The 13,385-nt window shown below is 41.1% G+C and overlaps 1 protein-coding gene across 1 annotated transcript in view; it reads left to right on the top strand.

The window, feature by feature from the left end:
* The window catches only part of GPRIN2 (G protein regulated inducer of neurite outgrowth 2), a 30,094-nt gene extending 19,221 nt beyond the window's left edge, over positions 1-10,873 (top strand). The window contains exon 2 of the mRNA XM_075842812.1: positions 8,297-10,873. Coding sequence (XP_075698927.1) covers positions 8,319-10,130 — 1,812 coding nt within the window. The 5' untranslated portion in view covers positions 8,297-8,318 and the 3' untranslated portion in view covers positions 10,131-10,873. The remainder of the gene's footprint in view (positions 1-8,296) is intronic.
* Positions 10,874-13,385: the final 2,512 nt, after the last annotated feature.

Raw genomic sequence — 13,385 nt, 5'->3', positions numbered from 1 at the left:
CCAGGCTACGATAGGCTCTCCCACTCCTAAGCCTGCCAGCCTGAGTGGTGGAAGCTGGAGTCAGTCTCAGGGATGTAGATTCAGGTGCTGACTGATTAATTAAGGGAGTTAACCCCGAAGCTGTGCCTGGCAGATCCTTTACAGATGCGGTGGGGCGCGAAAGATCATTTTGCACAGGGCGCCATCTATCCTAAGGCTGGCCCTGGTCAGAACTAAAGTTTTTTTTAGTGTACATTGTGGTTTCTTTTTTAAATGCAATGTTCCCTTACTAAGGCCCCATGAACACACGACTTAGATTTTGTCAGCACTTTACATGGGAGCACGGGCCAACAATGTGGGTGGGTGGCTGTCCGCGCCCACAATCACGGACAGTGATTATGGGCACGGCCGTGTGCATGAGACCTTAGGCTGGATTTACATGAACGTGTGCACTTTGTGCGTGCAAAAAACGCAGCGTTTTGCGCGCGCAAAAAGGTACTTACCAGCTCCGTGTGTCAGCAGCGTATGATGCGTGGCTGTGTGATTTTCGTACAGCCGCCATCATTATGACACTCTGTTTGTATGTTTGTAAACAGAAAAGCACGTGGTTTACTGCTGTTGCACGAATCACGCGCATCACACGGAAGTGCTTCCGTGTGCTGCGCGTGATTTTCACGCACCCATTGACTTCAATGGGTGCGTGATGCGCAAACAACGCACAAATATCGGACATGTCGTTAGTTTTAGCGGAAACTCACGGACAGTCTGCAAGGCCCCATAGACTAATATAGGTCCGTGCGAGGCGCGTGAAATTCACGCGCGTTGCACGGACGTATATCACGTCCATCTAAATAAGCCCTAAGCCCGGGTTTACACGAGCGTGTGCGTTTTGCACAGGCAAAAAATGCGGCATATTGCGTGCGCAAAAGGCACTTAGCTCCGTGTGTCAGCCCCGTATGATGCGCGGCTGCGTAATTTTCGCACAGCCGCCATCATTATGACACTCCGTTTGGATGTTTGTAAACAGAAAAGCATGTGGTGCTTTTCTGTTTTCATTCATAGTTTGACAGCCGTTACGCGAATCACGCTCATCCCACGGAAGTGCTTCCGTGTGGCATGCGTGATTTTCACGCACCCATTGACTTCAATGGGTGCATGATGCGCGAACAACGCACAAATATAGGACATGTCGTGAGTTTTTCTCAGCGGACTCACGCTGCGTAAAAATCACGCAACGGTCTGCACTGCCCCATAGACTAATATAGGTCCGTGTGACGCGCGTGAAAATCACGCGCGTTGCACGGACGTATATCACGTTCGCGTAAACAAGCCTGTGTTAGGAACTCATGTGTGCCGGGCAGTAGCTCTTTTCATTGATCCACTGATGCTGTCAGACAGCTCCACAGATGAATCTATTACCTGGGTTCTCTTGATTTCTACCTGTCTGGATTCCTTGCCTTGATTGGTTTCACCATTTTCCTTTACCTTGAAGTCTATGAAGAAATTCTGCACCCAAAATTGTTAATAAACAGAAAGAAATTCCACACTGGACAAAATGACGTACAGTGAATTGAGTATATATGAATTGTGGATTTTTTCTCCATAAAATAACACGGAGCAATTTTCTGCAGCAGAAATTTTATGCAACTAAATATGCAGTGTTTACACCACGTGGGAATTCATTTTTATGAATACACAACCCATGTAAGGCTGGGTTCACACGAGCACATTAACGTCCGTAATGGACGGACGTATTTCGTCCGGAAGTCCCTGACCGAACTCTGTGCAGGGAGCCGGGCTCCTAGCATCATAGTTATGTACGACGCTAGGAGTCCCTGCCTCTCCGTGGAACTACTGTCCCGTACTGAACACATGATTACAGTACGGGACAGTTGTCCTGCAGCGAGGCAGGGACTCCTAGCATCGTACATAACTATGATGCTAGGAGCCCGGCTCCCTTCACTGAGTTCGGTCCGGGACTTACGGCCGAAATACGACCGTCCATTACGGACGTTAATGTGCTCGTGTGAACCCAGCCTAAGGCTGGGTTCACACAGAGTTTTTTGCAGGCGGAAATTCTGCCTCAAAATTCCGTTTGGAAATTTGAGGCAGATTTTCCTCTCCCTCCACGCAGATTTTCACTGCGTTTTTCGCCCACGGCCATTGAGCGCCGCGGGCATAAAACTCAGCGAAATACGCTTTCTCTGCCTCCCATTGATGTCAATGGGAGGTCAGAGGCGTAAACGGCCGAAGATAAGGCATGTCCCTTCTTTCTCCCGCAAGACGGTTTTACCGCTCGTGGGAAAAAGACGCCTCCGCCTACTATTGAAATCAATGGGAGGCATTTTCGGGCCGTTTTTGACGAGTTTTGCGAGTTTCGCATCAAAAAACTCTGTGTGAACCCAGCCTAAGATAGGAATCCATCCCTTTGTGCAAAGTTCTTCAGTTTCAACACTGCAACATAAGTATTTGCCAGTATAAAATTGATAGAATTTAGTTTTGTTTTAATATCATAGAGGAAATCATTTTAATCCAATGTTCACTGTAAGCCTTTTTCTACTGTAATTTTAACTTTGTACTATATAAGTAGATTGAAGATTAAAGAGAATTATTAAAAAATGGAATTCAAAATAAGGTTTTATTTTTATTTTTGCATAAATAAAAATATTATTCCAAGATTTATTTTCCAATCCTATATCTCTGGGCCAGCAATAACCACATGCTATATAACCATGACAAGCAGTGAACATCCATAATTATATCAAATATATCTGGCTGTATGTTGTAAGGGCACATTCACACGTGGCGGAATTGCTGTGGAATTCCGCTGCGGACAGTCCGCAGTGGAATTCTGCAGCAGCCGTTTTTTACATTTGTTTCTATAAATTTTTAGGAAACTTAGTTCAGACGTTGCAGAAAATAACTGCGTGAAAATCAGGCTGCGGTGCAGAATTTCCCCTCCGCAGCAGCTCATTATGTTGCGGAGAAGAAGCGGAATTTCACTGCGGATTTCAGCCTTTGCAATGCAAAAACTGAAATCTGTGGCAAGTCCGCTGTGATATGTGCAACGTCTGAATTACCTGTCAAATATGTAAATGTTGGTGCAGATTCGTTGTGTAATTGCCCCAAATCTGCACCGACATTTGAGGGGAAAAATTCTGCCACGTCTGAACGTGCCCTTACGGAGTAGAATAGCAACCATCTTATTTAAAGGGAGCCTGTCAGCCGATTTGAAGAGCTTATATGGCTCACATTTATGGCAGGACCTTGTATTAAATCAGATTTCAAAGTTGTACTGTGTCTCTCTGTTTGCCACGAGGTAGACAGGGGAGCTCAGCTTATCACGATGTTCCCTGGTTCGTGTGAATGAATAACTAAAAGACGTGCACTGCTCTTTGTTAGCAGCAGTTCTCGATTTTACGGGAATAAAAATATCCCAAAAATATCCCCACAGGCCAGGTATTGTAACAATGTCCTGTCTGTCTCTCATAGCGTGTGTACTATTCCTATCTATCTGCCGGGACATGCGCATCCTTCTGTAAACACAAATCAATTTGATTTTCCGTATGAACGCTACGAATCTAAATTTACTGAACGACTCCTTAAAGAGACTCTGTCACCACATTATAAGTGCCCTGTTTCCTATATAAGGAGATCGGCGCTATAATGTAGGTGACAGTGATGCTTTTTATTTAAAAAAACGATATTTTTTCACAAAGTTAGGAGCGATTTAAGTTTATGCTAATGAGTTTCTTAATGCCCAAATGGGCGTACTTTTACTTTCGACCAAGTGGGCGTTGTACAGAGGAGTGTATGACGCTGACCAATCAGTATCATGTACTGCTCCCCATTCATTTACACTGCACTAGCGATATAGTTATATCACTATGTGCAGCCTCATACACAGACACTAACATTACTGCAGTGTCCTGATAATGAATACACATGAAATCCAGCCTGGACGTCATGTGTACTCAGAATCCTGACACTTCTGACTCTTTTTTTGTGAGATTCCAGCAACGGATACGAAATCTCGCGAGATCTCGGAGCTAAACGAGATTTGGTTTCACTTGCCGGAATCTCACAAAAAAAGAGATTCAGAAGTGTCAGGATTCTGAGTACACATGACGTCCAGGCTGGATTTCATGTGTATTCATTATCAGGACACTGTAGTAATGTTAGGGCTTGTGTATGTGGCTGCACATAGTGATATATCTATATCGCTAGTGCAGTGTAAATGAATGGAGAGGAGTGCATGATGCTGATTGGTCAGCGTCATGCACTCCTCTGTACAACGCCCACTTGGTCGAAAGTAAAAGTACGCCCACTTGGGCATTAAGAAAGCTCATTAGCATAAACCAAAATCGCTCCTAACGTTGTGAAAAAAGATCGTTTTTTTAAATAAAAAGCATTACTGTCACCTACATTACAGCGCCGATCTCCTTATATAGGAGACAGGGCACTTATAATGTGGTGACAGAGTCCCTTTAACTGTGGGTGTTTTCTTTGACAATTGAACATAAAAAGGAATACTGGTGCCACTTCTTAATGTTTGACCACCAGTGCGATTTAAACGGTTGAACTTGGTAGAGCTGAAAAAATTACAGATCAGCTAGTAATAATACCTCGCTTGATACAATGTAAGACAGATACATTCATGAAATCTTTTAAAGAGTGAATACTAGTATCCTTGTATTAAGAAGAGATGATGGAAATTCACCAATTAATCAAATGGACTCAACACTGGGAATATTACTTGTATATATCAAAATCAATATAAAACAAAAATGATAAATATATGAACAATTCATGAAAATGAATCTATAAATAGTACATTTAAAATTTAATTAAATAAAAAAAAACTTCTTTGGCATTGATTGCAGATGGTAATCTTTTTTCCATCTCAATCATAATCAATAAAACAAATAAAAAATCTAAAAGCTTAAAAATGTACATGAAATACACACAAATTAAGATTGCAAGATTCAGTAATGTACTATTAATGTTAAATAGAAGAGTAGACCATTTTCTCCCTGTTAATTGAGAAATAAATAATAATAAAAAAATACATATTGTTGCATTATACAGCAATATTATTAATACTGATTATTTACTACATAAAGATTGAGGAGCATAGTCATGTTTTCATTGTTAATGACAACCGAAGTAACCACAAAATACAGTTTTTAAATGATCGTTTACTTTATCGAAGCCAAAGAAATGTATATTTACGTCCATTCTTGTGCAGATCCCACACCGCAGCCCCCAACACCTAGATCAGGACGTGATGTCCCCAACAGCCTCTGGTCATGAGGACATGGTCTATAATGGATAACAATCATAGCACATTATAAATAAACACAATGTAACTAAACTAATAACACAAAAACAATTGTACTGTTCATGCCTTTTATTGAACAACCACAGTGCAGGGAGAAAAAGTAAGTGAACCCTTGAATTTAATAACCTGTAGATCCCTCATGTCCTTCCATGAACACCATTCTTGTTCAGTATTTCTCTAAGGGTATGTTCACACGCCCTATTTACGGACGGAATTCAGGCGTTTTACGCCTCGAATGACGCCCGAAAAAAACGGCTCCAAACATCTGCCCATTGAATTCAATGGGTCTTACGGTGTTCTGTGCAGACGGGCTTTTTTTACGCGCCGCTGTCAAAAGACGGCGCGTAAAAAGACGCCCGCCTCAAAGAAGTGCATGTTACTCCTTTCACGTAATTGGAGTCGTTTTTCATTGACTCCAACGAAAACCAGCTCCAATTACGTCCGTAAAAGACGCCGCAAAAAACGCGTGCACTAGTAAAAACGTCTAAAATTCAGGAGCTGTTTTTGCCTGAAAACAGCTCCGTAATTTCAGACGTAATTGGCGTTGCCGTATGAACATACCCTAACACATGAACAGAGGGTTTTGCAGTTTGTAGAGTCGGTCTTTTGCTGTTACCCGTGGGTTTTTTCTTACTTCTTTTAGGATTGCCCATTATGCTCTTCGAGTGATCTAAACAGGACGCCCATTCCTAGGGAGAGTAGTAACATTACAGTCCTGAATGTTCTCCATTTGTAGACAACTTGATGTCCAGTACCACCAGGTGGTTAGGGCTGTCATTTTGATAGCCCAGCACTGTCCTATGACAACGACGTGAAATAATTTCCTTGTGTGTAAATCTCATTTAAAATGTGGACTTTGTTCTTGTCGTGCTATAGCACTGTCATACGTAAGACAATGTACATATATTTGGCATTATTTACACAAGATAATTAGAGGGTTCATTTTGGTGTGTAAAATTATTGATTATACAAACCAATTTTTTTTAAAGTGTATTTAAAACAACATTTAGGTAGAATAAGATATCAAAAATGACCTATAGAATACAGACTTGAAATGGTAAATTAAGCCACATTGGATGGATTTCAGTCAGGATCGGCTTTATTCAAGGTCCTACCGCAGCATTTTAATGAGGTTCAAGTAAGGATTTTGGCTAAGTCACTAATGTCTTATTGCCATCTAAGACATTTATAGCATATCCACAGGATATGCCATAAATGTCTGATAGATGCTGGTCCCAGCTCTGGGACCCGCACCTATATCAAGAACAGGGGTCTTTTTCTTTCACCTCGTGTCCTGACAATTCTGTGCTCTGCAAATATTGATACAGTGCTAGAGTTTGGCAACTTTTTAATTCACTTATATATAGTTGTATAATATGATCGAATACTCTCTTCTAGTACAGGACTGAAACAACTTTTGTATGCAGTACTTTTTTTCTCTGTATGTTTTGCCATTATATATTGAAAATGTTGTACCAATTTCACTGCTATTTGTACTCAATAAAAAACATAATTAAAAAAAATTGTCACCCACGATATTTTCATATAGTTAGGCTCCTGTATCTTGATATTTGTACATCATGGTTTATTTTATGAAGTTATATTAATAAGTTTGCTATTATTCAATGCCTAGATATACAAGTGCTTTGTAATTTCTCAAAATAATTAGCACTACTTAATCTGATTAGTCTGTTTATCAAATACAACTTTCTCTTAATTTTGCAGAAAATTAAATAGGTCACATCTTAAGTCACAAGACAATGGGCAATATGGATAAACAAAATTCTTGCCTTCATAAAAAGAATTAATGAGAGCAACAGACTTAGGATCAGTCTTGCAAGCCAACGGAAGCTTAGCCAAAAATAGTATGCATTAATTCTATATCTCTCCTTGTAATCCTTCTTGCTAGCTGCAAACACATCACTACAAACCAAGAACTAAATCCTGCCTGCAAATCATTTTCTTTGTCTTGTTTAAACCCATGTATAACTTCCAAAAAGGTCTGTGTTTTCACACTATATTACATTTTTTGCTTTTGAAAATCTACAAAATTAATATAAACCTTTGGTTTGGAACCACTTTGCATAATTAATACATTTGTAATAAAATGTCATCATTAGGCCTCATCCGCATGGCTGTATCATTGCCGTCTGTTGTAAAGAGCCGTAGTAAGGCTAGAATAGAGGTGCCTGGAACCTTAATGTTCCTTTATATGTCTACAATTTCATACAGATCTGTATAGATTTGACTAAAGAAAAAATCGTATCATTCTCCATTGCATGCTGCATTACAGAGAAATTCTCCTCTAGAAGAATTGCTTTTGGGGAGAATAACTCCAATATACAATACCTGATGGAGCACCATGTGGCACCACACTATGTCCCTGCGGCTTCATACTACAGAGCCTCCAGGGGACTCGGTGTGCCACCACACAACCTCCTGCACACAGCCTTGCCATGTGCATGTGGCCTTAAAGATGCATCCTTTACAAGCCGGAGCAAACCAAAAATAAGAGAACACTGGTATTCTGGGTTCAAATCCAAACAAGGATAAAATCTGCATGGCGTTTGTAGGTTCTCCCAGTGACTGTGTAGGTTTCCTCCGGGTAATCCGATTTCCTTCCACATTCCAACAAACATACTAATAGATGAATTGGCTTCCTAGGAAATTGGCACTAGTGTGTGAGGCTGAGATAGGCAAATTAGATTGTGAGCCCCATTAAGGACAGGAAATGATGGATTTTACACAAGGTGGTGCTGGGTAACATTTTTTTTCAGCAGAATATAGGCTTCTTTTGAGATGAGAAGACACTTGCATTTGTGGTGCATTGTGAGTTATATTAGAACATCAGAATTAAAGATAGTGTTGATGAAACCATAATTTTACCATTTCTACTCACACTCACCTTGTTTATTGTTATCTCTGATGTTAATATGAAATAGAACTGAACTTGAATGTATTGTCTTTTTCATTCAGGTGCTGAAGTACGTTACTTATCATGGCAAGCAGGAACCATAACCTGTCTTCCCCGACTTGCCAAGAAACATTCCATGGATTTTGCCAAGACAAATCGAAGTGTGGCTGCCATTCCCCCTCAGAAAACTCTTCTGCATTACCCAGCAGTGGTGCTGGAGGTTCACAAAAGAAACCAGAGATTCATAAAAGCCTTAGCAGCAATTTTTATGTGACCAAGTGTAAGAAGAACAGCTCAATACAGAATTCACATAGTTCTGAGTGGTCTTCTAGCAAGGATTGTCCTCCTGGTCTTAAACCTGTCAAATCTGACTGCGATCATCATCTAACTGTTGGACGCACACAAGAAACGATCCATCACAAATCTCACTATCGCTCGGCTGAATTATCCTTAGCAACAGCGGAACAAGAAGTCACCAAGAGCTTTGTCAGATACAATGTCTCTGAAAATATTTCTTTACTAGGTCACTCGGGAACATCAATGTGTAAAGCTGACAGCATGGATAACCTTGACTCACCAGGCACGATAGTCCAGAAGAGTCGTTCAGATTATCTCTGTGGAAGGAGGACCTTAGTGTCTCATTCTTTAAGGGGAAATAACCCAATGAGTGCCACGTGTTCCAATCTCTCGGCTTCTAGCAGCATTTCTGGGTCAGGTAGTGATGGGACTTGTACTCTAAGTATTGTTACCCAAGACTCCGGGATAGTTCATTCGCCATCAAATGTTCAAAACAACTTGACTGATGTGTTTTCTGACAAGGAGCAAAATATTCCATTGAGTCATTTGGACAGCAGTACAATTCAGCACAACATCACAGTTTATACAGTGCCAAGTGCATATCACCATGGAGTGTTGGGACCACAGAATTCCAGGAATGGTTTTCCAAGTAATGATTTCATGTATAGTCAGTCACACAATAGCATTCCAGGTGTTATGTCTTGCGATAATATCTCAGAAACTAAACTCTCACCGCCGGCTATGTTTATCCATAACAGCTGTTCTGTGCATTGCAGCAAGGGCCATGAACCATTTGTGAAAGTTGATGACACAATTGCTGCCTATTGCCACTCCTTGCCCATACCGTCTATTCAATACTCATCTGGACTGGTGCATTCACTGGGTGAACCAGTTTTAGGGCACAATCTACCACAGTTCTGTTCTCAAATCCAACATCCGAATAAATTTTCCCTTCCAAAATTAGTATCATCAGTTAGTGAATCTGGACTGGATACCAAAAAGCTTCTACGATGTGGCCAGCTTGCATTTCCACCACTACCTGTCTCAATTGGAGAAATGAATGTGCTCACTTCAGAAAGAAATACCAGTGATTTACTACTCAAAACAATGGAAACCCCATTAGATATCTTGGAAATCCCAGACTCGGACACAAAGACAAAAGATAATTGGACAATGACATCTGCAAACTATTTATCACTGGGGCATAAAAGCTGCAAAGATGCAGAAGTACAAACTATGATTATTATGGAAAGCAAAGCAGTCTCAACGTCGCCTTGTATGCAGAGCGGTAGTCACTTTCACTTGTTTCCGAATGTCGGTTTAGGAATTAAACTTCAATGTCCTCAGACACCAGTGCGAGAGGTAAGATGGGATGAAGAAGGAATGACATGGGAAGTTTATGGAGCTGCAGTAGACCCGGAGGTTCTTGGCTTAGCTATTCAGAAGCATTTAGAGATCCAGATAGAACAGAACATGCAGCCTTCCGAGCAATCGGGAGAAATGGAACAACCCAATAAAAAGAGAAGATCAATCAGAACGGTTATGCAATCCTTGAGACAATCCAACTGCTGTGTATGCAGCACCGCGACATCGGAGTGACGCCGGCGATGATAAAACATTAACATTCATTTCAAAGCATGCACTATATCATTCGCAGCACGCAGGCCCTGTTGCCTATTACTTGAAATAGTTGATATGAAGCCAGAATTGCTCTCACATTCTATTATGCATAAATTAGGACGTACAGGCTCCATATAAGAGCTTGTCCACACAGAACGGATTTGCTGCAGAAAATAGTGCGGATGTTGCTGCATTTTTTTCAAGCCCGTGTTAGGGTATATTCACACGGCCGTAAATGCACGGAAAAATGGCTGAAAATACGGGGGCTGAACGCCTCTAAACATCTGCCCATTGATTTCGATGGGAAAAAACATCGTTCCGTTCCCATGGGGGGCGTTTTTTTTACGTGGCCGTTTTTAAAAACGGTGCATAAAAAACCGCCATGAAAAAAAGAAGCGCGTATCACTTCTTCAGCCATTTTTGGAGCTGTTTTTCATTGTGCCAATTGAAAAACGGCCGTAAAAAAAACGCCTGAAATCAGAGGCTGTTTTCTCTTGAAAACAGCTCCGTATTTAACAGCTGCTTTTAGTCTAGTGTGTCAACATCGCCTAAGGGGATATCTGCTCTGAAAAATGAAGGAATTCAGTTCACTTTCCACAGCAGTAATTGACATGCTGCGGAACTAAAAATACAGTGATTTCTGGACTGAAATTTCTGCAGCGTGTGGATGACTTTTGTTCATTCACACCCGCTTTGCTGCTACTGTATACCGCTGCATATTTTTCGTCCGCAATTCCGGATGGAAAATATGCAGCAATTCCGTTACGTGTGGACAAGCCCTAAGGCTGGATTCAAACATGCAGTTTTTGATGCAGTTATTTTGGGCCTAAGGCTGGGTTCACACGACCTATTTTCAGACATAAACGAGGCGTATTATGCCTCGTTTTACGTCTGAAAATAGGGCTACAATACGTCGGCAAACATCTGCCCATTCATTTGAATGGGTTTGCCGACGTACTGTGCAGACGACCTGTCATTTACGCGTCGTCGTTTGACTTCTATACATTATATGCAGGACACTTATATACATTATATGTAGGACACTTATATACATTATGTGCAGGGCACTTCTTTGCAACGTAATTTGAGCTGTTCTTCATTGAACTCAATGAAGCACAGCTCAAGATTTACGAGCATCTCAGAGCGTCTCAGACGCCTCGTAAATTACGAGGAGGAGCATTTACGTGTGAAACGAGGCAGCTGCAAACAGTCTGTCTTTTCACACGTAAATGCCTCTCATCGTGTGAACATACCCTAAATGCTCAAACACACGTCACGGAGCCTGTACAGCAGTGTATAGGCCATACAGCTTCACCTAGAAGCAATGTGTTTGTATGGAATTTAAAGGTATACAGAGGCACAGTATAGGCCCCATGTACCTCTGTATCTAGAATATCAGTCCATTCTTTATACTTTTCCTTCTTTTTGGATCCACTACTGGCTTTGGCTAAAAAAAAAAACATAGTGTGAAAGGTTATAGTTTTAGTCAATAAACATTTTTAATAATCCTACTTAAACCAAATCTATTAGTTCCATTCATATCTCTCCGTTGTAAGGGCATATGTACCACAAGTGCTTTGCATAGAAACAGTTTTGAAAAATGTGTGACCATAAGGTGAGCAACATGATATTCATGCAATAATTGTTATATTATATGAGACAGTAGGTGATAAAAATAACATTAAAAGGAGTTGTCCAGTTTCAGCAAATTAGGGATATTATTTGTATAATTCCAATATACTTTCTGTAATAATTCCTCACTGTTTTCAGGATCTCTGCTTGTTGTTATCCAGTAGGAACGTTCATGGCTTACTTACAGTGGATAAATTCTGTCCATGGTCATGTGATGGACACACAGGTGCACAGCTCGTTACATGGTCATGTGATGGATACACAGGTGCTGGGATTGTTACAGAGCATGTTATGGAAGCAGAGGTGCACGGCTCTTTACAACATGTGTATCAGAGCTGTGTCTTCTAACGATCCCAGCACCTGTGTGTCCTTCACATGAACATGAAACGAACCCTGCACCTGTGTATCCATCACATGACCATGGACAGAATTTATCCACTGGAACTAAACAATGAATTTATCCTTCTCAAGAACAACAAGCAGATGTCATGAAAACCGTAAGGAATTAATACAGAAAGTATAATGGAAAATGGCATTATTTTTAATCATATAAATAATAACATTAATTTGCTGAAACTAGAATATCCCCTTATCTGTGAAATTACAGATACAATACAGTGTATAAGAGGCCGTCTCTATAGCCAGTAGCTACTATTAGGTTTGAGCACTAGCCTCTGTGAGGTTTTCTCCTTTTTATGTTTGGAGCAATGCCCTGACCTTGTCAATGTTGCATTATTCTCCACTATGTACATGTTGTAGGTACTTCTAATATTCAATGTTTAATAATAATAATGGCTATTCGCACCGCAAGACTATTGCTATCCAACCAAAACGCCCAATCTGAACCCAGCCTAAGGTCTCGTTCACACGGCAGTATCTTGCATCAGTATTTGTAAGCCAAAACCAGGATTGGAACCTGCACAGAGAAGAAGTATAATGGAAAGATTTGCACCTCCTCAGTGTTTTGTAACCACTCCTGGTTTTGGCTTCCAAATACTGATGCATAATACTGACCTAAATAGACATGCCATGTGCAAGAGGCTAAGGCTGGGTTCACACAGAGTTTTTTGCAGGAGGAAAATCTGCCTCAGAATTTTGAGGCAGATTTTCCTCTGCCTGCACGCCGATTTTCACTGCATTTTTCGTCCGCAGCCATTGAGCGCCGCGGGCATAAAACGCAGCGAAATGCGCTTTTTCTGCCTCCCATTGATGTCAATGGGAGGTCAGAGGCGTAAACGCCCGAAGATAGGGCATGTCCCTTCTTTTTCCCGCAAGCCGGTTTTTCCACTGGCGGGGAAAAAAACGCCTCTGCCTCCTATTGAAATCAATGGTTTAATTTTCGGCCGTTTTTTGGCGCGTTTTTCGGCACGGTTTTCGAGTCAAAAAAACTCGCCAAGAAACTATGTGTGAACTGGCCCTAAGTGTATATTCAGACTGTGCTGTCAAATTGCAGTTTATTACTGTGATTACTGCAAAATTGGATGTGGATTTGCGGTAATTAACAGCAGCATTTAGGCTGGGTTCACACGTGGCGGAATTTCACTTAAATTCCGCTGCGGACACTCCGCAGCGTTAATCCGCAGCGGAGCCGTTTGTCCATTG

The sequence above is a fragment of the Rhinoderma darwinii genome, chromosome 11 (assembly GCF_050947455.1).
Source record: "Rhinoderma darwinii isolate aRhiDar2 chromosome 11, aRhiDar2.hap1, whole genome shotgun sequence".
Classification (NCBI taxonomy): domain Eukaryota; kingdom Metazoa; phylum Chordata; class Amphibia; order Anura; family Rhinodermatidae; genus Rhinoderma; species Rhinoderma darwinii.
Note: the sequence above shows the minus strand (reverse complement) of the source record. Positions and strands in the feature narration are given on the sequence as shown.